At 38.9% G+C, this 23951-nt stretch overlaps 2 protein-coding genes and 1 long non-coding RNA gene across 3 annotated transcripts; all 3 read right to left on the bottom strand.

Annotated features, from left to right (window-relative positions):
- Positions 1-2720: 2720 nt before the first annotated feature.
- On the bottom strand, positions 2721-9151 carry LOC308387029 (uncharacterized protein). The gene is made up of 5 exons (XM_080866901.1): positions 9112-9151; positions 5313-6350; positions 5064-5219; positions 3613-3702; positions 2721-3422 (listed from the first exon to the last, which is right to left on the bottom strand). The coding sequence occupies exons 2-5, from the start codon at positions 6333-6335 to the stop codon at positions 3102-3104; spliced, it is 1590 nt and encodes a 529-aa protein (XP_080723027.1). The 5' UTR covers positions 6336-6350; positions 9112-9151; the 3' UTR covers positions 2721-3101.
- Positions 9152-11160: 2009 nt separating this feature from the next.
- LOC308408063 (uncharacterized protein) lies at positions 11161-15592 on the bottom strand (the record flags this gene model as incomplete). Its single annotated transcript, XM_080900132.1, has 6 exons — positions 15412-15592; positions 14133-14240; positions 14000-14015; positions 13813-13898; positions 13584-13634; positions 11161-11228 (listed from the first exon to the last, which is right to left on the bottom strand). The coding sequence occupies exons 1-6, from the start codon at positions 15485-15487 to the stop codon at positions 11161-11163; spliced, it is 405 nt and encodes a 134-aa protein (XP_080756258.1). The 5' UTR covers positions 15488-15592.
- A 293-nt stretch (positions 15593-15885) lies between these two features.
- LOC308392279 lies at positions 15886-18698 on the bottom strand. The gene is made up of 4 exons (XR_013970787.1): positions 18576-18698; positions 17029-17064; positions 16533-16799; positions 15886-16079 (listed from the first exon to the last, which is right to left on the bottom strand). It is a non-coding gene; the product is annotated as an uncharacterized lncRNA (long non-coding RNA).
- Between the last annotated feature and the right edge of the window lie 5253 nt (positions 18699-23951).

The following is a 23951-nucleotide window of genomic DNA, read 5'->3' as shown; positions in this document are numbered from 1 at the left end:
TAAGAGGTGTCTCCTTCTTTCTCTGTTGTCCCTGTGATAGACTGGTGACCAGATCAGGGTACACCATGGCCTGAACTTATAAGATAAGATAAGATAAGATAAGATAAGATAAGATAAGATAAGATAAGATAAGATAAGATAAAACTTTATTAATCCCTCGGGTGGGTTCCTGTGGGAAATTCTATTTCCAAAAGCACAGCACCGACAGAAGTTACAGAGTTACAGAATATTATATGTATATATATATATATATATATATATATATATATATATATATATATACACACACACACACATATATAAATACAGAGACATATATAAATAAAATATACGAAGGGGATAAATAGAATAAATAGGAATAAAAATAAAAATACAAGTGAATTGCACATTTCAAGTATCTTGTATCGCTATATCTAAGAGGTATAAGTAGAGAAACTAGAGGAAGGTGAAATAAAGTTTGAAAGCCTAGTCTAAAAAAAGTTAAAGTTAAGAAAAGGTGCGGTGTTGCATCTTGAAAGATCGCACGTGGAAGAGGTTCTAGCCCCTCTGTGACCCAAGAACTGGGAATTTCTGACCCACAGAAAATGGATGAATGAGTAGAAGACTCACACTGAGCATTTTGTGGTTGCACAAACAGAACAAGATTTCACAGAGAAGCCAAATAAGAAATGATAAAATAATCAAAGGGCTTTTACGTGAAAATTATTGAAAACAGAAGTCACGCCTCTACTTCAGTTAGAGGTGAGACTAACTTATTGGGTGTTTATTTGTAAGCTGAGAAGAAAGTCAAAACATCATTTATTATTATGATTTTAGATTGATGTACCGCAATTATTAGTGTTTTTATATATTACCTTTGATTCATCATATCTGCTGTCTAAACAATCTTTTTATATTTACAGGAAAATACCAGATAATGTATTTTTTCTGAAACTGAACAAATAAACAAACAAATAAATAAATACTGTATCACTGAGTGCGTCTAAAGAACAAGTACCTTGATCAACTTAAGGTATCAATAGTTGCAAGACTGTGGGACTTGGGGTTAGTATCTTACCCTCGGATATTTAGCATGCAGATTGGGGGAGGCAGAGATCAAACCACCAACCTTCCGATCAAAAATACAATTATTTGTTGGTTACCTCTGAAAATTGATATCAGAGGTATATAGGCTCATATTTTTAACAGAGTAAATCCTGTAGTCAGACTGTACATACAGTTATAATTTCTGTCCTTTTCTTTCCATGTACAGTTGTGGGGTTTATGAATATCCCCACCCTAAGATATGTATGATCTGATACCACTTTACTTCCTTTGCTGGTTTAGAACACAAGCATTTGAGTCAATTTAAATCAGTTTTGTTTATTTAACAACAATTCACAATAACAGTCACCTTAATATGCTTTATTTTGTAAGTTAAACACCCTGCAATAAACAACAAGCACCTGGTAACAGCTGAGAGGAAGAACTAAGTCTGACACTGACAGAAAATAAAACTGCCTCTGCAGGCAGCTTACCTAAAATAAAAAGAACAAAAAGTTGATCTTTTCCTAAAACTGTTAAAAGAAGAAAAACAATTTTATAGAAATATGTCAAGTGATGCTTAATTCATCCAGGAGAAAATAAACATGTAAACATGTGTATGCTTATCATACACATCAAATGATTTTAGACAAGACACAGAAAACATCTGTAAATATGCACTGCTCAAAAAAAATTAAAGAATTACTTTTAATTCAAGTAAAGCATCACACCACTTACACATCTCTGCTCTGTGAAGTAGCAAAACATGCAGTTAACAAAAGGTGCATCCCAAATCAGGAATCATTTTACAACTAGAGGTTACTGACATTTTTTTTCTCATATTTTCTGTCTTTTTCACTAGTTTTACTTTTGGCTAGAGTGATCATCGTTACTGGTAGGATGAGATGAGACAATCCCTGGATGCTACAGAGGTTGTACAGGCAGTCTAGCTTCTCTAGGTTGCCAGTTCAATGCGTGCAATTGTCAGGTTTGCTAGCACAGTCTCAAGAGTTTGTCACCCATTGTCAGATCCTACGCTGGTGCCTGTGGGTCCTGGGTTTCTCCTGGTATGACAATGCCGAGCTTCATGTGGCGAGAGTATGCAGGCAGTTCCTGGAGGATTAAGGAATTGATACCACTGACTGGTTCCCACACTCGCCTGACCAAAATCCAACTGGGACATTATGCTCCTCTCCATCTAAAGCTGCCATGCTGCAGCTCAGACTGTCCAGGAGCTCAGATGCCCTTGTCCAGATCTGGGAGGAGATCCTCAGGACACCATCGTCTCTTGTGCACTGAAAAAAATTTGGAGTGACATTTACTTAAAAAAAGCTAGGCAACTTTTTCCACACAGAAAGTGCTTGTAATCTTTACTCGGGCTATTTCTAAGTAATATTTACTTACTAGAACCATCTATTTTTTATGTGAAATACACAAGTAAATTGCACTGGCAATACTCATCTACAGGTTGTAACTTTTACTCAGAATACCATTGCATCCAATTACAAAACCCAAGTGAACATTGCTGATATTTCTTTGTGTTTCTTACTCATCTTTTCTTTGTTATATTCTATGTAATTATTAAGTAATATTTATTATGAATGTACTAGTTAATATTAATCGAATTGAATAAATATTCTTATTATTCTATTAAATAATAAATCAATATTTTCTAAAAACAAATATTTGCAGCTTAAGAGACACTTTTATTTCACAGTTGAAATGGCATAGATATATTTAAAATATCTACATAACATTATAACCACAAAAAACATGGCCATAGAACTTCTTGATCGCAAATTTCAAAACAGAGCATATACACATATACAAAAAAACAACAACATGCTATTCAAAAACTCAGTGTGCACTGTCCCCTTTCTTCTAATCAACTTTCAGAACACATACATCAACTCTGTCCATTAACAGTTGCAATCACTACCTTTGCAGACATTCTCAGAACGTTCAGGACAGAAAGAACTTGTATAAAACTGAGCAACATTTGAAATTACTGTCAGAAAACAGACAAAATGCAAACAAATTAATTGTGCTGGACAAAAGCACAAATAACACTGGAACACTCACACTAAAAGTTTCTTGTGGAGAGACTGGACCTTTGGTGACATTTTAAGGATGTCAAGCTCAAGAAACAGCTTCTGAAATACCTCAAACGTATATTTCAGTTTCAGTGGGTAACTTAAGTTGACAGCATAGATGACACCCATGAGCAGGAGGCAAGCGTTTGTCACACTTCCGCAGTCCTCCAGAATTTCTGTCCCCTCAATGATGACCGACACGTTCACAGGATCTTGGTTTTCCTGTGCCACATTGGGATGGATTACGATGATCTTCATCATGTGATTACTGCAGTCCTCTTTCAATGCTTCTTGGCTGACGTCCTCCTGTGAAAACAAACAAACCACAATTAGAAATAACTAGAATAGATTCCAAGTAAAAGAAAAGGTTAAGAGAAAAAAAAATGTAAAAATAAAAAAGAGGTAGAGAATCTTTGACCTTCAATATATCATCACAAGTGAAGACCAGATTATAAGGTTAGACAATTTTAATACAGTCATTATGATCATCAGATACCTGATGGTCTTTGATCAGCTCCTCTCCACTCTCTCCAAGATACTCAACTAAGCAACGAATGATAATGTCCCTTCTGCCATCGACATGATGCTATTAAACCCAAAAAGAAAATTTATTGCAGAAAATACACAACATAACATATGTAACATACATACATAACAGCACATACAGATGTAAACAGAAAGTTACTCATGGAGAATGTAAGCCTGCAGCTACATTCTAACGTTGTGAAGTGTACAACTTAACATGAATTTCTCAACGATGTGTGTTAAGACAAGAGTCCAGTGCATGTCATAATCTGTGGGTCCAGAAACTGTCTCTGCCCAGTGAGGAAAGTTTTCTGCCTCATCACTGGACATGCAAATGAATTTTTTGCAACATATCAGTACCTCCTATCACAATATTAACCAGTCAAGGACAGGAATTCCCACACACAAGAGTAATATTTTGGGAAATAATTGTATTGGAGTCTATGGGCAGCAGGAAGGGATCTCGCTGCACTCAGAGGGTCACTTTGAAAATTCTGTAAATTTCTCTGCTTTTGAGCGCATATTAAGGGAGAGATGACAGGTTTGTATACACTTGTAGAGACAATCATGTGCATAAATTGTTAATTGTGGCCACAGTGTCAGGATCAGGAGAACAGTTTCAGCCAACACAGACACTGATCAGAATAAAGGACAAGTTCAGTATTTTACACTTAAAGCCCTGTTTTCAGTTTATGATGAAATCGAACGATTTTGATTGAAATTTGGACACATGCTGCTGGCCCGAGCTTTTTTGGTTTCTGTGGTAGCACATCCCCACCTCCACAATGGCTTCATAGGTGCACTGGAACAATCCTTCCTAAAATGCATAAAACTGTCGTTTACAAAGACGTGAAACTCACCGAGTGGTCAGAAGTGTTCACTGATATGTTCACACAAAAATCGCTGCAAAAGATACTTTCCAACTGGTTTTTATTGTAGTTTTTGTCCAACTCCATTGACTTGTATTAGATGTGCTGTGATGTACGGTATTAGTCCGCCGCTATTCCATTCTATTATTCAAGCTCTCGGCGGAAGAATGTACAGGTGTAAGGCGTTTGAAAAAATAGGTCCAGTTTTACAACAAATGGTAAAACACCTGTTGGAAAGCATTTTTGCAACGATTTGTGTGTGAACATATCAGTGAACACCCCTGACCACTCGGTGAGTTTCATGTCTTTGTATGAAGCCATTGTGGAGGTGGGGGTGTGCTACCACAGAAACCAAAAAAGCTCCGGCCAGCAGCATGTGTCCAAATTTCAATCAAAATCGTTCGATTTCATCATAAACAATCTGAAAACAAAGCTTTAAGTTTAAAATAACAAACTTGTCAACTTGTCCTTTAAATAAGAGTGATACATTCTCAGTGTGTATGACCTCATCTTTTCCATTAGATTATGTAATTAAAATAATTTAAAATTTTACCTTATTGAGTGAGTCCAACATTGGTTTTATTTTGGTCCCTGCAGTCCCGCCCTTCCTTCGAAATATCTCCAGGAGTTTGGTGGTGTACCTGTCCAATCTGGACAAAAACGTTCGCTCCAGATGAATTGTGGTTATTCGCTTAAACTCCTCTTTGATCTGAAATGAGAGATAAAACACAAAATCATGTCAAAGATGACTCATGAGATCTCACATACACTTAGTTGCTGCATGAACAAGAACTGGATTTACCTGATTTTCACAGAACAGAGAAGGCCACCTCTCTAAGAGGTCTTGGATTGCGGGGCAATCCTTGACAACCTCTTTTCTTCTCATAGCGAAAGACTTCTCCATTTTCTCATTAATTGCCCTCTCATTGTTCTTCTTCTTCATTTCCTTCAGCAAATCTAGTCTATCCATCTCTAAGGTTTCCTCAGTCTCACCGAATGGCAGTGGTGGCAGATAGTTGACTTCAGCTTTTTTGGCCCTTTTAAAGCCTTTAAGTGAACCCTCTTCACTGGAGCATCGTCTCTTCAGTGTGTTCACCTCGAGCTCTGGAATGGCTAATTGGCGACCTCTTAACTTTGCCCTGTAGTTGCCCATTTTATACTTTATCCTCTGTTGCCAACCATATAGGCCATTAAAAGAACCTGGCTCTTTGAGGCATGGGTATTTTGCTACCAAGGCTTCAGCAACAGCTAAAATCTGGACACCAGTTGGATATGCTGTGAAGCCAAATATAGTCTCTGCAAGCTTCTCAAGAATGCTACTAGTTACGCTTGGGTTGTTCAAAAGTGTGCCATCATTTTCATAAGCTTGCTTTCCTGCTTCCAGTGCAAGGTCTATATCATAAGAGAAGTCTGGTATTTCAAACTTAAATGGCCATGGCTTAGACCTGTAGGATGGTCCACTCTCATCTGGGGAGGACAACAGGATTGTGTCGCATACAGATGAGGAGGAGCTTGCTTCTGTAGATAGTGGAACTGGAGATTCGACTTCTGACATGTCCACAGTAGTGAGACTTAAGATTACTGGTTCAGTTTTTACTACTTTGAGGTTAGCTTTATCTTGTACTTCCTCAATCGAGGTCAAAGTGAAGAACTGACCATCGAAATCCATGTCCTGGTACATAACAGTGAATGGTCCTGTAATATCAAATGTCTCTCGAAGAACATCATTGAGGTCCTGAAGTGTGCTTGGGATGCCTGCAGGTAAAAGTAGTTTGTGGACATCATCCTCCCCAAAAATTATCCGCAGTTTCGCTGAGGGTGCCATATCAACAGGAAGAAGCTGCAACAACAGAAGAGAAATACAGACATTTATTCACAAGCTTCTCTCCTCACATTTCAAAAAGATAGGCAAATGTGGTGCTTTAAAGTTGTCAGGCGTCTTCCTGCAAGGGTGTATGAAGCCAAAGGATAAAAATCTTTAAGCTCTCTTTGCTCAAGTAACTGCACACTCCCTGTGTTCTCCAGCTCATAACTCCTCAGGTGTTCATTGTACCATGTATTTTGTTGTCTCACGAAAAAAGTCAGTTTGTTACAAATCACCATTATCTGTAACACTTCAGAAAAGTCAGGCAGTCCTGCAGTGGAACCACAACACAGCAACATTCCCACTGCATAGTTGGTGCCTAAACTGCACACATTATTGGCAACATGCACAGCTGTAACAGCAGGGAATCTGCATTTCACCAGGTCTTTTAGATCATCCTTAAGCACATCTAAAGAGACCTCTGTTGTTTTTGTGACCGCAAGTGATGGTTTGACAGAATGTGATTGATGATATGCAACCATGAGCTGGTGCTTATTTGCAAGAGACAGCAAAATATTCCTGAAACAACCAGTGTGTCTTACCACCTTCTTGAAAAAGCTGTGTTTGGCCTCGAATCTCATTGTCCAGAGGGCAGCTAGGGGGCCAAATTCCCGAATGAGCTGAGGATAGTGCTCAAGGAAATGGTGCTTGGGAATGAGCTTATGTTGGGGGAAAACATCAAGGAATCTGCTTCGGTGTTCTGAAATGATGCTGTCAAGATAGCAAATGCTTTCTTCAGTATGGACTCGAGACATGACAAGGTCCACAATGTCTTTCAGTGTCATCAGCATCTGCCATACAGGCTCTTGTTGGGGTACTTTTAAACCTATAATCAGAGGCAAAAGACGTAATAAGCACCAATTTTCATGTGCGTTGCCCCCTACTGATTTTCGAGTCGAAAAGTTAGCAGGAATGAGATGAGGGCGATTTGTTTTATCACTCCACTTGTATGGGAAATTGGAAATGGCATCATTCAGTTCCATGAGAGAAAAATATTTTTTCTTGATCAAGTTATCAAATGCCAAAGCCAGTTCCACTGGAACAATACCCTCCAGCAGATCATGTAAAACATCTGGAGGGTAACCAGATGTAACATGAAAATGCTCAAGTTTTTCTGACAATGCACACTGTTTTTTTACACCATAACAATGAGGGTGATCTGGACTAGACACAGCTGTCTGTACATGCAGTGTATGTTGATCTTTGGTTCTTTGATGAAAAGACCCAGATCTCACTTCATTGGACTGAAACTTGGATCGCTCCCCAACACAAAACCGGCAGATGTATGACCCTGCAAAGCTTTCGACAAATCCTGCCACAGAGTGCGCCCCCAAATTATCTGCCACCACACTGACCACAGTCCCTTTAATGGCTTTCCCTAACGCTGGAACAAAAAGACCATCTTTCTCCAAGCTTTGGATATCTGTTAACAGTGGCTCTAAAACTCGCTGGAATCCAAACTGCTTGGTGTCTTCAGCCTTACACAGAATTGCAAGGTAGATTGATGTCAATGTGGAACGTAATTGCACCGGAATGTTTCCCAACACCCAATAGACAGCTGTGACTTTGTGCTTTTTTCGAGATGTCCCAAGAGGATTACATACCTCAAAGTCATCAATGTACAGGATGAGACTCACTCTGTTCTCCTCTACAGAGAAAAACTTGTTGTTTTGATAGTGAGATCCATCACGAAATGTCTGGTACTTAAAGTCATTTTCAGTTTTTTTTTCACCTTCAAATGTGTTTTCTTGAAAAGACTTACTTAGGACCTGCACCAAGGAGGGCAATATTGGGACATACTGGAAGGTTTTGCCCTTTTTTTTATCAAGTATGTGTTCTTCTGGTTCAACAACTGAAAAATGCTTCTTCATAAATTCTCTTCTCTTGTAATAAGTTGTGAAAGGGCCACCTGTCCCCAAGGCAGTACTTATAGGGTGTGTCTCACAAAGATTTTTCACTAAATCTGAGATAATGGCTGGATCCAGATCACAGTTATGGCTTTTCAAGGTGGACACCACCACATCTCTTAAAAGTGGACCAGATGCAGAGGTGGATATAAACTGAAGCTCATCTACTATTTCATCAATGCATTTGTTTGGGACATTGAACATGCTTTCTAACTTTAAAAATAGATGGCCAAATTTCTCTTTTATATCTTGAGACAACTCCTGTGGTTCCCCATCCCAAAGCTCTAAGCTCTCTTCCATAGGTCTCATCCTGAGCAAACATGGGTTCATTAGGTTTGCTTTTTAATACTTCAGTTTTAAAATCCTCAAGGGTGTGTGACTGGTGTTTTCTGTGTCTATGTGTAGCAAAGGTGGAATAAATATTTGTACTGAAGTTGCAGTCTTTGAAGACACATGCAACTACTTCAAACTTCCTTAAGTGGTTGTTAAGATGCTCAAAATACTGCTTCTCTGAATTAAAAAAAACAGAGCAGCAAAGTAGACAAGTAAATGAAAGAGGTCCACTTTGTGTGACCATCTTCACATGGTGTCGAGACAAATGGGTCTTAAGGGCATTAAATGTTTTAAACGAGCAAGGGCAATCAGTGTGAAGACAAGGGACTGACTGGCTGCGACCACCATTTCCATGCTTTAGTCTGTAGTGTTTTAACAATCCCAACCTCTTCTCTGACTCAAAGCTACATATCTTACACATCCATCTCATGTTGTGGCACCTTAAACAGACAAATTATGTGACAAGTTAAACCTAATCGTTACTAATTTGATCTTACCTTGTGGAGTTCAAATTAGCAGTCAGAAGGTCCTATGTTCTGTAAAAAAAAAAAGAAAAAAGAAAAAAAAAGAAAAAAGGTTATCTATATGCTTTTCAACTAATTTCTACTAACTCAAGGATGCACACTGATATTATTATTATTTTTTTTACATATGTTAGTTCGGTGGCAAATTTAAAACAGGTCAATATGAAGACTTGAGTGAAATCGAGTGCGTATATCGTTTTTTGTTTTGTTATTTTTCAAAATACACCTCATGGCAGCTGTGCAGCAATTATTTTAAACTGGACCGTGGTCGTTTTATTCACAAAGACGTTAGTTAAGGCAGCAGGCGTGTGTTGTTTAGGTGGCCATCTAAGCTGTAAAGTGCTGTGGGAAATTCTGGACATACCTCCTGCCAGGAAAGTTAGTCAGCAAGTCTAGCAGGAAAATACACTATTTGCTAGCGCAGCTTCTTTCAGTGCGGAGAAACTGACTTAAGTAGGTGAGCCAACAGGAACGTACAAAGTTTGTTCCGCTTAAAACTTACATTCATGGTTCTACTTCTTCCCGTTTCCGTCAAGTCTGCCAACCGTCGAAATGTGGACCATGGTATGTCTGAAGAAAGACCGCTCAAATGTGGGGAGGGGCTTTGACGTCATGCTCCGAATGCAGAGAAGGTGGCCATATTCACTGATGTCACTCCATTACATTTTACTTGGAAATATCAACTAATTAAGCCAATGAATTGGTTTAGTGAATATTACTTGGATCGAATGATTCAATTTACATACAAAACTGAGGACACATAATTACAAACAATCCTCAAGTAATGCACTACAAGAAAAACTGCTATTTTAAAGTAATAGCACTGAATTTGTAATTTTTTGTAAAATTTATATAGCTAATTGAAATAATAATTACAGGGCCAAAAAAACATTTTTTTCAGTGTGGAGTATGCTCCAAAATTGTCAGGAAAGCATACAAGTCCATGGAAGACAAACTGACTACTCAGTATAATTTTGAGTCGGTGCAATGAAATTTCAACAAAATGGTCTGCATCATTTTTTTTTTCACTTTGATGTGTATCAAAATTCAGCCCCCTGTAGGTTGATTATTTTGATTTCAAGATGTTGTTTATTTGTATTTGTATTTATTTATTTATTTATTTATTTATTTATTTATTATTTATTTTATTTATTTAGCAGTGAACATGTAACAACACTTGCAGTTCAGTGAATGTTCATGTGTGCGAAGCATCCTGGTCTCAAAGCCAGATTATCACTTGGGCTATTATGATGAAAGATTTTACTTATTTTACTTTATCTTATAAAACAGTGCATAATCTCAATTTCTCTAAAGCTCTCTTAAATTCAAATGAAACTCAGTTTTGTCACTGATCCAGTTGGTTTTGCAGATCTTGTTATTAATCTGAAAGAAATGATGCAGCATAATTCAGTCATTAAAGGTGATTTGGAACTAAATTTACTCCCTAAAAACTTGAGTACTTGAGTTCATCGTTACAGCAACAAATCACAACATGTAAGCTATTTTATTTCTGCACAGTTACCCAGAGCTGTTTGTGATTTAACTTCAGAATAAACTGTTTCATCAGCTGCTGCAGGAGCTGGTTTCCCTGCAAAGAAATGATTTGTCAAATGTCATTGCAAGCGCCTCTTTGTTCAAAGTGACAACTTGATTTATTTTTACAACTTTTTCTTCTTGTGTAAAAATAATTAAAACTCAAAGCAAGCATGAAATTAGGTACTTATTTGATTACTTTACTTACCTTTGTGTCTCTTCGGTTTCGCATTATTGTAATTGACCTGTGTGTACAACAGGCTGTCATCTAAAAGAAGATGGACAGATGATCAGGATAAAAAGCTTCAGTTCAACCCTCCTCCACCCCTGGTCATTAAAGTCAGTGACTCTATAATCCAGCGAGGGAAATGTATGTATTTATGTAACCAATATCATCACTACCCTCTTAAAATGATGAAGTAATGGTGTAGTCAATGAGGATTGCTTGATGCATAAAAAACAAGAAAAAAGAAAAGAAATCTTATTACTTCACTCACCGTTGTCTTTCTTGGTTTTAGCTCTATCGTGGGAGACCTGTGCATACAACACACTGCCATCTGAAAGAGGACGGACAGATGATCAAGATAAAAAAAAAAAGGGTGAAGTGTGTTAATTTTTCATTACATTCATATCTCTGTCAGTCGACACCACACTGATCATCTAAACCTATTGAAGGTCTATTAAAGATGAGATGTTTCTGTCATGTTTAAAAACATTTCTATGAAAACCTGTTAGCCCTCAATTCAGTTTCACATCAGCTCAACCCTCCTTCATCCCTGCTCAGCACGACCCTTTCACTAAGCTCAAATCCAAACCTTAAGGATCACTCTTCACTTTTCCTCCATCTCTGTCAGAACCTAAATTCCAGTGAGGGAATGTAGCTCATACCATTTATGTCCTTTGAAAACAATAATCTGGTCTAATCAACAGCCTCCTCACATGTTTCTTCTATTCTCTTATTTCTGATAAGAACAGGGTTGAAATTAATTACATGCAATGCTTATAGGTGAAAATAATACACTCACACTAATATAATAATGTTTATTACATATCTACATACCTACATGCTAGATAGTACAGAGGTAAAAAAAAAAAAAAAAAAGGAATTTTATTGAACTATACCAAAATCTACCAAACCGACATAACACAGAGTGAGATAAACATCAAGAACAACAATTTGTCTATTTAGGAAGTGTAAACCCATCTGAATCCGTTTTAGCTGCTTTGGTGCAAATCAAAGTGACAAGAGGTGCACTGGAGATGCAACAACAAGGCAACTGCCAAAAAATAAGTGTTTGTACAGGTGGTGGCCACAGGTCATCGCTCTCTCCTTATCCCTCCTGACTTATTTTTCTCTAGTTTTCCTTTGTGCTACTGTCCACCTGAGTGGCACGTTGCTGGGCTGTGGTATTAGTTAAGGATGTTAGTCTCTCAGGTTATAAACAGGGAGTCTGTTTCTTATAGTTTGACCAGAAACATGCACATGCTGCTTGGTTAAAGCCCTTATGGCCCTGATGCTCAGCTCTGCTTGTGTTACAGATCATCTTCTAGTATGCCACAGCACTTTCCTGAGAGTGCGCTAAATGTGTCGCCCTGAACGAGCTGGTCTACCTGAATGGACTGCAGGTGGTGCACCATCTCATGCTACCAGTAGTGACAGGAACACCAGCAAAAAGCAAAACTAGAAAACAATCAGTCAGGAGGAATGAGATGGATTCATAAAACAGATTCACAGTGGTTTACGTTTTGTAGGACAGACTGGTCTTAAAGTTGAACTGACCCTGTGTTACACCAGAAGGACCAAGTGTCCAACCTCTTTGTTTTCTTATCTGTGTGCAGCTGATTTCTAAAACTTCCATGTTTAAACATAAATAATCACATTGTCTTCATATGTCAATGCTACTGTATCTACCGTAATTGTCGGGCTATAAGCCGCTACTTTTCCCACAAGCTTTGAACCCTGCGGCTTTTAGTCAGGTGCGGCTTTTCTATGGATTGTCCATGATTTTTGTCATATCGTAAGACGATTTGTTTTGTTTGTTCCGCTGTTGTACGGCACTACGTTGCCTGGCGGAAGGGCATGTGATCAGACACACAGTATCGGGGTTCAAGAGTGGTGTGTTGGTCACGTGTCCATCCGCCAGACAACATAGTGCCGTACAAGTAGCGCGAAAAACAATGCGAAAAGCAAGTTATGCTCAACTCCACCGGTGGAATCTGACAGCGTGGAAAAGTGTGAAAACATCAATGATCACCAACGGATTTTGAAGGGCTGAATGCTGCATGATGGAGAGGAGGACACCGCCACGGCCCTTCTGAGGGTGTTCGACTCTGACACTGACAACGAGGATTTCTTTGGTTTTGAAAGTGACAACGAAGGAAAGAAGCTGAGAGTGGATGACGAAGCCATCCTGAGCCTGTTTGTATCCGACACTGGAGAAGAGGACTTTGGTGGTTTTAGTGGGCAGGAAGATGGTGGTGAATGACTGACTTTTCTTCTTGTTAAAGCCGTGTCACTGCACCTGAGCCTAAAAGGTAGTCCGAATCTATTTTTCTGGTGTGCTGTAGGTTATTGTTATGTACTACATTTGTTACTCATTTATGAAGCACAGTACATGTTTCCTACTTGTAATTACCGCTACTTGTACATATACCTAAAAGGTTATGCAAATATGTACCCATAACTTGTTTTTCAAAATATTAATAAAAGGGGTGTGTCTCCAAACAGCCATCTCTTTCCTGACAATTCCCTTTGTGCATATTCTCTTACATATGATAAGTCAACATTGAAACACCTGCGGCCTTTAGTCAGGTGCGGCTAATGTATGTACAAAACAGGATTTTCCCCTGATTTTAGCTTGTGCGGCTAATATTCGGGTGCGCTTTGTAGTCCGGGAAATACGGTACTTTACCATTTTGTGTGTCACCGTGGTCTTTGATTGATTCATAAACACAAGCGTCACCTACAAAAACAAGCCAATGATAGATTGAAAACTGAAATTCTTATGTATGAATCATCTTCTAAATCAAACTAGAAACAGATATATTGGACTTTGAGTTTAAAATCTGTCACTAAATAAATAAATAAATAAATAAATAAATACAGCAACAACAACAAAACTTGTCATGGATCAGGCTGACCTTGAAGAGTAGAAGCATGTCGACTGTGTTGAGCTTCATCCTTGATCACGTGGTTCATTGCAGAGCTCTGATTTGTGCTCCGAGTCCTGGTTGAAAAAAAAAAAAAAAAAAAAAGTAGTAAACCTGTAGATTTAATAAGAAACACAGGATATACTTCTAGTACAGGAGAGGGGAGATTTTAACCAACCTGGTAAAGAATGAATCTGGAAGAAAAGAAAATTTCAGTGTTATATAGTAAATTCTTCTGGTACATGGAGTGTTGAAGTTACATATGTGAATTTTATTATTTACTTTATATTCAGTTCAGAAAATGGTCTCACCCTTTTTGAAGCGACACAACAGCAGCAGAAGAAGAATCAGTAAAATTCCACAAACAAGTCCAACAATCAAAGGAGTGAGAAATGAAGAGCTTTCAGGCTCAGGTGCTGCTGTAATAATACCAGGCTTTAATTAGACGTATTTATACAGATTCATCCACATAATTTAGGAACATTTTAAAACATAAAATATAGTACTATTTACAATATCACTATTCCTAATAAAAAGTGAAAAGATTGCACTTGTTTTACACCATCCTGCTCTCTGGTGAATATTTACCTGAATAGCGATAATAAGAAAACTTTGATCTGAATGTCACATCACCTGTTCATCACTCCTATCTCATATCATTTTGATTAGTTTGTCATTTCTATGGAAAATCACATGAGAAAGAAAATTTTATCTTCTCAACATGGAGTAGGACTGGACTGGACAAGAAATTGGCCCTGGCACCTGTGGCCCATGGCCCAGCGTGACCCCCCCACCACGATGCCGCCCTGGGCAACCACCCGTGTTGCCCGTATCAAAAACCGCTACTGTGTCTGGCACTACTTCCTCCCACAATTCTGATTCATGCGCGTGAAAATTGCATATTTTAAAGCACGACCAGTTCGCTTTGAACGCGCTTCGAGGTGCGAATGTGCACGCGACCAGCTAGGGGCGTCTGGCGCTTTTTGGTCACGTCTATCACGTTCGGTGTGAACGCACTGTAACAGAAAGGACCAGGATATGCTGAGTAACTGCATATGAGAGCATGAGAGTGGGAATGGATGTCTGTATCTGTGTGTGTCTGTTTGTCTGTGTCTATATGTCAGGTTGGGTATCAGACGCCACCTCTCTGGGGACATCTCAGGCCCTCCAAGGTTTGGAGGCCTATCTCCCCCCATCACTTCCCCTGCAAGTGGCAGATGCCCTGGTTCTTTGTGTCCAGGGATGGGCATCCAGGTACGCACCGGTTCACTCCTGGTGGCTGCTTGTCGGGGCCTGGAGCCTGGGGCAGCTTGTTTTCTCTTTTTTCTTTCTCAACAGGTGATCCAGGTGATTGATATATGTATTTTTTGTCTGTTTGTTTTGTTGGTTTTTGTTTTTTGCCCTTTATCACAGTTCCTCTTCACCGCCTTTTTTCTTTCCCTCTTTCTTTCTCCCTTTTCTTTTCCCCAGTCAAGTCTGTCCCGTATTTAGCAAGTGAAAATAAAATAAAATAAACAATAAAAGGTGAATCAAATAGACAAATAGGGCAAGGCTGGGATGGTCCGGGCTCACACAACAAACATGACTTACTTGATGCTGACAATGTGAAGGCTTCACTCCACTCTGTTGAAGAATATGAGTCATCTCTGCGTCGACTCTTACACATGTAGTCTCCACTGCTGGACTCAGAAACTCTGAATGTCACATCATTATTGTGTGTCCACTGTGTGGGTGTCCTGGGTCGTCTCCATTCATACTCCCACTCAGTGGTTTCACCTCCTTCCTGCACCTCACATGTCAGAGTGATCGTCTCACCTCTGAATATCTGAGGCCAGTTGGGTTGTTGTTTTACAACAACTTTATTGGAAACTGTTTACACATATTAACAGTTGAGATACAAACAGAAACATGAAATCAACACAGAAAACTTCACATTGTATGTTTGATAATCATGAGTGAATGTATATTTCAAACTAAATTACTGAACTCACAGGTTATCTCAATGGTGACATCATCACTTATATCAGTGTAGTAAACTGGGTTTCCTCTTGTTCCTCTGCAGCTGTAGATTCCTCCTTGAGATACTCTGATATCTCTGTTTTGTTGATCTCTGATTTGACCTTCATAGGTTGTTTGGGTTTGTCTGAACCACTCATATTTCCATCCATCAGAGCTCTGCACAGAGCAGGTCAGTGTCACACTGCCCCCTACTGGTATGATTGTTGTTCCTGCTGTCAGTGTGGCCCTGGGTTTATCTGCTGTTATGAAAGAGGAAGAAAAATAAATATGTGTTTTTCATTATAACAACATAAGAACATTAAAAAAAACACAGTTTATATTTACATTAATATTTTCTGATCTCTAAATAACCACGGTCTAAATGTTTGTCCATTCTATGGCCCTGAATGTAAACTAATGCTGGTTAGTTGGTTTAGATAACAGAAACATCATCACTTTAAACTTCATGAAGCTTTTCATGTTTCTTCTTTTCCTTTAGAAATGTAGTTAAATTTAATTTCATCCACGATTGACTCTGTTGTTAAAACTCAATTTGTTAATTTTGTTAATGACAGATTGTGAGTATTGACGCACTGACTTTACACTGGTCCTGGTTAAAGTTCAAGTTCCAATGACAAATTTAATTAAATGTTGTTCAGTTGAGTATTTGAACAGGGATCATACATTTATGCTGTCGGTCACTGAAGACTTACCTAATACAGTTATAGAGACAGTATTACTGATCTTTTTATCACGTGAGCTCACCCTGTCACCAATGCACTGATATTCACCACTGTAACCTGTAGATGTAATTTCTAATTTGGAGTCTTTGTTTGGCCTGTAGGCGAAAACTTCTTGACCATCCGCGTTGATTTGGTAATACCAGTCAGTGTCTTCTCCTTCATTCATGTCACATTTGAAGGTAACAAACTCTCCGATGAAAAAACTGGACCAGCTGGGTTCAATAGTTAGCACAGCATCTAGAATCCAACACAACCACACAGTTAACAATCTCAAACACTTCATGTACTATTGAAGCCACAACCTTAGTTTATATTCACAAAATTATAAATATAGTGATAGATATATAAATAAATAAATAAATAAATAAATAAAAAGAAAAATGTAAAGTGCTTAAGACTGAATCAGTAGTATGTAAACACAAGTAAGATAAATTAAAAACAAAAAAAGTGAAAAGTGTTTTGTCACCTTGAGCGTGTCCAGTGCAGAGAAGCGTACAGAGCACTAAAATAAAGACAGAAACTTCAGACATTATCAAAGTAGCGACACTCAAATATGTCTCTGTAGGTTGTCAATCATCATAAAACAGGAAACAGAGGATGACAACACAAGTTTGAAAACATGAACCAGAAGACAGGAAACATGACAGACTAACACATAAGACCTAAGTGAACCATAACTAAACTAAACGCAACAAGTTACCTCCCCCTGGTTTATTATTACTAGTCTTATTGTTTGTGGATCTGTATTTCTGGCTTTAGTTGTTGTTTGGTTCTAGTTCTTGGGTTTTGTTCCTGTGCCCCTCATGTTTACAGAGAGAGAGACAGACAATTTTATTTCAAACATGCAAATATAATTGAAATAACAAGAGAAAAAAACAAAAAACAAAACTTAAATACATGAAAACCTGATGATGTTTATCTATGTCTACAGAATGTGTGTGCTCTTCATGTTTATTTTCATGTTCTCCAGTCAGTCGTATCTCATGTCGCAGTTTGTCACTCCTGTGCCTGTGCTTCGTGTTCTCTCTGTTCAGTGTCAAGGTTGTGCTTCTGTGCCTGTCGTATGTTTCCTGTTTTATTTTGATATCCCCTGTCCTGTGTGCAGTGTGTCTGGTTTTGCTTCCCTTGTGTTGTTAGGTCTGATTTGTCCCGCCTGTGTTGCCACCTGTTCCCCATCCTCTCATTGTCCTGTGTGTCAGTTATACTGCTGAATGTTACAGTTGCTCCAAAAAGGTCACCAAAGGCAGATTCCAGTGTAAACACTGTCTCCACATGGACAACTGGACTGATGCACCTCCTGCTGTCAGACCTGCAGGGTTTAGGCCTGTGGTGTTCTCCTCTGTCTCATACTGAACAAAAATTATTTTTTTGAAGTGGCACTAGTAATTTGTGTGCCTTCTTATTTGATGCAGCACACCTGATTGTTCTGTAAAGAGATTTAAATGGTTATATAAAAAACGCCTGAGGCCTTGGCTGCATTTTTAGGTAAATGGGATTAAATAACTTTGTTTGCAAAACTTGTGCATAATTTTTAGAAATGTACAATTTCTATTTGCATTTCAAGTTATGAAAATGATTCGTTAAACATGTTTGTGGGTTTTACAGTAAAAAATAGAATTTTTTTCTACTTGGATTTTGAAATTTTTGTCTGGATTTAGATCAACTGTGCTAATATAGTATACCAAAATAAATAAAAATAAACTCAAATTTCAGATATTTGAGGTTGTGCTGAAAATAATGATACCAAACGAAGCAAGATAAACAGTTTTAAAAGGTGAAATATAGAAGTAAAATCAAAAGTAGTCAAAAACAGCCAATTATACCAGGACCCCAGAGGGTTAAGTCCTGTGTTTCTTTCTGTAATTTGTCATGTCGCACACTCATAATGCTTTGTGTTTCTTTCCTGTTCCAAGCCAATTCCTACAAATAACTCATACTCTGTTCTTCTTACTACAACATCCTTATCAATCAGTATTAATCAAACAATAGATGTAATAGATGTGATGTACTCACAGAATAGGCCCAGCTCACAGAGCAAAGTGGCTCCCATCCTCACATCCAGCAGTGACACGTCTGAAAACTTCTACAACTTTCTGCAAAGAGAGAGAGTGAAGCAGCAGCACACGAGACACTAAAAACTGTGAAGGAAACAAAGAGACTTTTTTTTAACTTCTTTCTGCTTCCTTCCTTTTACACAGAAATAGCAACTTAACAAGATCTGACCACAGCATGCTGTGACATCTTTATACTCTCCTGCTGCTGCAGAAACATCAGGTACTTTCTTTATGAAAAGGCCTGTAATACAAAAACTAAACCGAAAAAAATAGACATGCAGTAAGATTTATTATACAAATATCAGCGTGACTGAGCAGCTAAAAAGGCAAAATAAGATCACAATTTCAGGATAACTTTTAAATGTGAAGTGTTTAGGTTATGTTACGTACAGAACTTTATAAACAACCAAGAAAACAGATTCATACAATATTAAGGTTTTCTTAACTGACAAACCTGAGCTTGACTCATTTAAAGTATTTCATTACACTAATGCAACTCAGAAATAGTGTCCTTAAGCAGAAGTGGGCATGAAGCAAGAGGAAGTCCTGCCCTCTCTCTCAGATTATACGTGCTGCTGTTTTCATGGTGATGTAAGCTGTGTCAGTGACAACACAGTGGGCTGGTTCCTGGGAAATGTGAGTAATGTTTTTAAAATCAAAACTGAAATGTAAAATACAACACTGTCTGACTCTTTTATAAACTGTTTCCACTGAGAACTATTAAAGCAAATCCAAAATGTACACCTGTTTGAGCTGACCACATACAAAACACTGTCATTGCCATTGTTTGTGATTGAGCTTCTTGGAGGTGAGACATATGTCTCATGTTCAGTGGTTTTACCTGTTTTCTGCCACCCACATCACACCATGGAGGTCTGCAATGATCAAACTACATAGTGAAATTTAAGGATACATCCAAGCCCGGATAGATTTGAAAACTGCGTTTTCATCTGAAAACCCTCCGCGTCCACATTATCGTTTTCAGTCGTTTTCACAGAGTTGTGCGTCCACATTGAATCAGCCGAAAACGCTAACGTTCCAGTCCTGCGCATGTGTGAAACACAAGATGATTCGACCTGCCTCATTTCTGTCTGCCGCTTATTTACTTTCCGGCTCTTTGAAACATCGCAGCAAAATGTCGAGGAAAAGCACTGAGTTTTTTAAATGGACTAAGAAGGAGGTGGAGTTGTTGCTGCGAGTAAGAATTAAAGGATTGGGGAAAAAAGCTATCTGAACCATCTACAAACCAATATTAATCTTTAATAGGGCTGTCAAAATTGAGAGCAAACAAAACAACTGCTGTATAATGCCCTTCGCTATCTTAGTTTAATTGGTCACTTGACTGCATCACATGACTAAAATGTGTCATTGTTTTCAAAAAGTTTCCATTTTTGCTGTCCACACTGCGATGCGAAAGCACCGTCTTCAAATGTATGCATTTACAAAACGTTGCTTTTTTCCTTCACTGTTGACGGGAGGCCAAAACGGAGAGAAAAAGATGCGCTTTCAAACGAAAACGTATTAGTGTGGACGTACCCTAAGACTGCCTTCACAAAGGACCCACCCCAACATGTAGCTATTAGAGTTGGATGTCTCGAGACCGGTCTTGGTCTCGAGACTCCACTTTTACATGGTCTTGGTCTTGTCTTGGTCTCGATGGACTTTGGTCTTGTTTTGGTCTCACTGTCTCGGTCTTGCTGTCTCAGATCGACATAGTGGTCGGGAGATTTGGAGTCAACAGTATCCATGACACACAACGTAACGTACAATAATGTGTCATGCGTAAAAGCATTAGCTCTAAGAGCCGTGCTTAGAGAGTGCTTTGTAGTGAATCAGAGTCGACTTCCATTGAGCGAGAGCTTAATTTCCTTTCACTTAATTTCCTTTCGCTGCTCAGCTCTCACACAGTGGCTCAGCTATGCTCCAATCCCTCCATATTGTGGCCAATCACATACGAGGATATAGGATAATATCATTATGTGAAAAACAGAGAGGGTGAGAGACGCGACAGTCAAGTAGAGCATGGGTCTGTCCTCTTCTGAGTGAGACAGTGGACAGCAGTGAGGAGGGCTGTGTGAGTGCATTGCAAAAACACATAAATATGCCCAACACCCGTAAACGAAGCAGCAGCTGGCTGCGGTTTAAAGACTTTGTTGTCTTGGTCTTGTCTCGACTTTGTCTTGGTCTTGACTCGGTCTGTGGCCCTCTGGTCTTGGTATTGTCTTGGTCTTGGCTTAGGCAGTCTTGGCTAGAGAGCGAGAGCACGAAGAGTTTGGCCCAGCCTTGAGGCCCTGCTGCAGGAACAGTGTAAAGATGCCACCACAAAGGAGCCAACAAAGACAAAGAGCCTCCTCCTCTGTTTTCAGATTCTGATTCAGATGAGGAAGCCCTGTGTAAAAGGGCCCTGAGTGTTACGGCCGAGAGGGCCAGGCTGTGGGTGTGGACTCAAATGCAGACACAGAGGGAGGCAAAACGGGCGTGAACACAGTGCTTTATTTACAGTGCCTAGTGAACTTACAAAACAGGAAACTATGAATGCTATGAACTGTGAACTGTGAGGCCAAACTGTGAACATGAAACTCTGAGTGCTATGGCTAGGTGCTAGATTTCACGGATGGATCCGGGGAATGGAAAAAGGGGGCGGCGGCTTGGATGGAGGTACGCAGTCAGCGTTGCAGGTTTAAAGTGTCATGCGAGGAGGGGGTGTCCAGGGGGTTCCGGGTGAGGAGTGTCCAGAGAGGATCCAGAATATGCTTGGAGTGAGGGGCTTGGCAGGGAGGCAGGCAGGTGTAGTCCGATGATGGAAAGGAAGAAACCAGATGACAGAACCAGCGTCCAGGCGGAGATGTGAGTCATCTAGGTTGGTAAGCGCGACTGCCAGGTAACACGGTGAGGAGAAAAGCAGTAGTTAAGGGTTCTCACAAGGGCTTGGCGGCCTAGCACTAACATGGGTTAGCAGAAGATATGGAAGAGGTCTGTTGTGAATGCTGGTCTTATTTGCAGGTGACTTGATTGGAACCAGGTGTGGAAGCTGAAGGTGGAGCCCAGCGGAGTGGAAAAACCCCATACTCACCCGGACCATGACAGTGAGTTTGTACAGAGCAGAAACCGCCATCAGCGAGACAGACTGCCCGCTGCAGTGGTGGGCCAGTTGAGAAGGCACCCACCCACAGCTGTAGCTGTCTGTCCTGGAAACGCTCTCAAAAACACATACATTTCAAAACAGAGCTGTGTGGACATTCGAAAACGCAGACTTTCTAAATCTGTGGCGCATTTTAGTCATGTGATGCAATCATGTGACCAATTAAACAAAGATAGCGGAGTGCTTTATACAGCAGTTGTTTGGATTGCTTTCAATTTTGACAGCGCTATTAAAGATTAATATCTGTTTATTCATGCTCCGTATAGCTTTTCTTCAAATTCTTTAATCCCCAGGACTGGAACGTAAGCGTTTTCGTCCGTTTCAATGTGGACGCACAACTCTGTGAAAACAACTGAAAATGCTAGTGTGGACGCAGAGCGTTTTCAGATGACAACGCCGTTTTAAAGTCTATCGGGGCTAGTGTGGACGTAGCCTTACAGACTCTGCTGATCATCTGATGATGCATTCTCTCACTAAGGCTTTATTAAATGGAAAACTTCCACAACACTGCCTTATTCTTTTAAGAAGGAAAAACTGCATTTATGTTGAAATTTTTAGTGTTATTATTTAAAGACAATACCATTTGAAAATGTACTTAAAGTACTTAAAATAGCACTTTATATTTAAGTAATTTTGGCCAGGGATATTATTTTTGTTTCTCTGTTTTGAATTGAAATGTAGTTTCAATGCTTTTTTTCCATAAGTTAAACGAGCTTTAGTTTACAATATTCATGTCCATGTCTATTATTTGATTCTGTTGCCCACTAAAACCCTGTTTGAATAAAAAAAAATTGCATTTTGTGTATATTGAATGAACCACAAATATAGTGAACTAGTAGTGAAGTCTAAACATAAGATACAATAATTTTTTTTTAATGAAAACTGAAGTTGAAGAGCCTCGGCACCATCTTGTGTTTTAGATGTGTAATTTTAGAGCAAGTCAGCAGGAAAGCAGAATTCCTAAGTAATGAAGACATAATTGGGTGGGAAATTCTTGTACTGTATAAACCAACACTAATAACAGAGTTCTGTTATACTACAGATGATGATATTTAGCTAGTTATATGCTGACCATTTCACAGCACTAAAGGAGGAATATGGAATTAAATTAGAATTTTCTTTTTTCTTTTTCTAAACTTAACAATGTAGTTTTGAATGAATCACTAAGTGAAGTGCAAAATCTAAGGTCCAAATGGGATTCTGAAACAATTTATTGCAGTTTCAGGTCTAGCTGTACACAGAACTATGTACAGCTCGACTCTCCCTGGCCTGCTCAACAGTCAGGTCAGGCCACAGTTCTTTATTGTCCATATATTCAGACGATCATTATGAAGGCATCTGCAAGTGAGAATGACAGATGTGCAGTGACATTTAAAGTACGTGGACTGAAGGCTGATTTGTCTTAAGAAGGGTGGCAGAAAGATGATTGGACAAGACCAGTGATGTCGCAATCAGCTTGACAATGTGGGTGTGTGTGATTATAGAGCTTCCTCATTGAATTTACACATAACCTTTATTTAATTTTTATCTCAACTGACAAAGCTGAGCTTTACTAATGTAAGTTATTGCATTACACTAATGCACGGTGACACAAATCTTTCCATTCAGGTGAAATTGTGCTTTGGTCACAGATTCAGCCACAGGAAGTGAATGAGCTAAAACAAATAGAAATAGAGTCCTCAAACAAAAATGAAGTCCTGCCCCCTCTCTCTGTTTGTCTCTCTTTCTTGACAAGTAGCTGCTGCATTATTGCAGAATGAGTGGGGTTTTTTTTTTTTTAATAAACCACACAGTGAGCCTCTTCCAAAGGGGGAAATATTTCAGAAATCTAACTTGAACTGATGTTAAAATGGGACAGTCTTCAAACACTGTATGAATATTGTAAGCACATTTGTGTTTCTTGTTAGGTTTCCTGATGCACATATTTTTTTATAGATGTTAAACTGCAGCCTAACAAAGCAAAAGAGATGTAACTAAGTGATACTACACTTGATAGCTTGTCCTCATATTGGTGTTTAAGACATTTTATTATTAAAGTTTCCTGATTTTCCTTATTTTATTATACACTTCGCAGGGATAAGAAGAAGAAGATATACGAGAAAAGGTAGAAATAAGATGAAGAAGCCTGCTTTGCTGTTTGGTCCCAGTAAAGTGATTCTTTACATTACTGCCATCTTGTGTCCCACAGTCGGT

The sequence above is a fragment of the Rhamphochromis sp. 'chilingali' genome (assembly GCF_963969265.1).
Source record: "Rhamphochromis sp. 'chilingali' genome assembly, chromosome: 1".
NCBI classification, from domain to species: domain Eukaryota; kingdom Metazoa; phylum Chordata; class Actinopteri; order Cichliformes; family Cichlidae; genus Rhamphochromis; species Rhamphochromis sp. 'chilingali'.
Note: the sequence above shows the minus strand (reverse complement) of the source record. Positions and strands in the feature narration are given on the sequence as shown.

What these genes read in the sequence shown, in the direction of transcription:
- LOC308387029 (XM_080866901.1), bottom strand. Translation starts at nt 6,335, where the DNA reads ATGGCACCCTCAGCGAAACTGCGGATAATTTTTGGGGAGGATGATGTC. An exon ending in CTCTGTTCTGTGAAAATCAG is followed by an intron (nt 5,220 to 5,312) that starts GTAAATCCAGTT and finishes CTCTCATTTCAG; the next exon opens with ATCAAAGAGGAGTTTAAGCG. An exon ending in TGTTGGACTCACTCAATAAG is followed by an intron (nt 3,703 to 5,063) that starts GTAAAATTTTAA and finishes TGGGTTTAATAG; the next exon opens with CATCATGTCGATGGCAGAAG.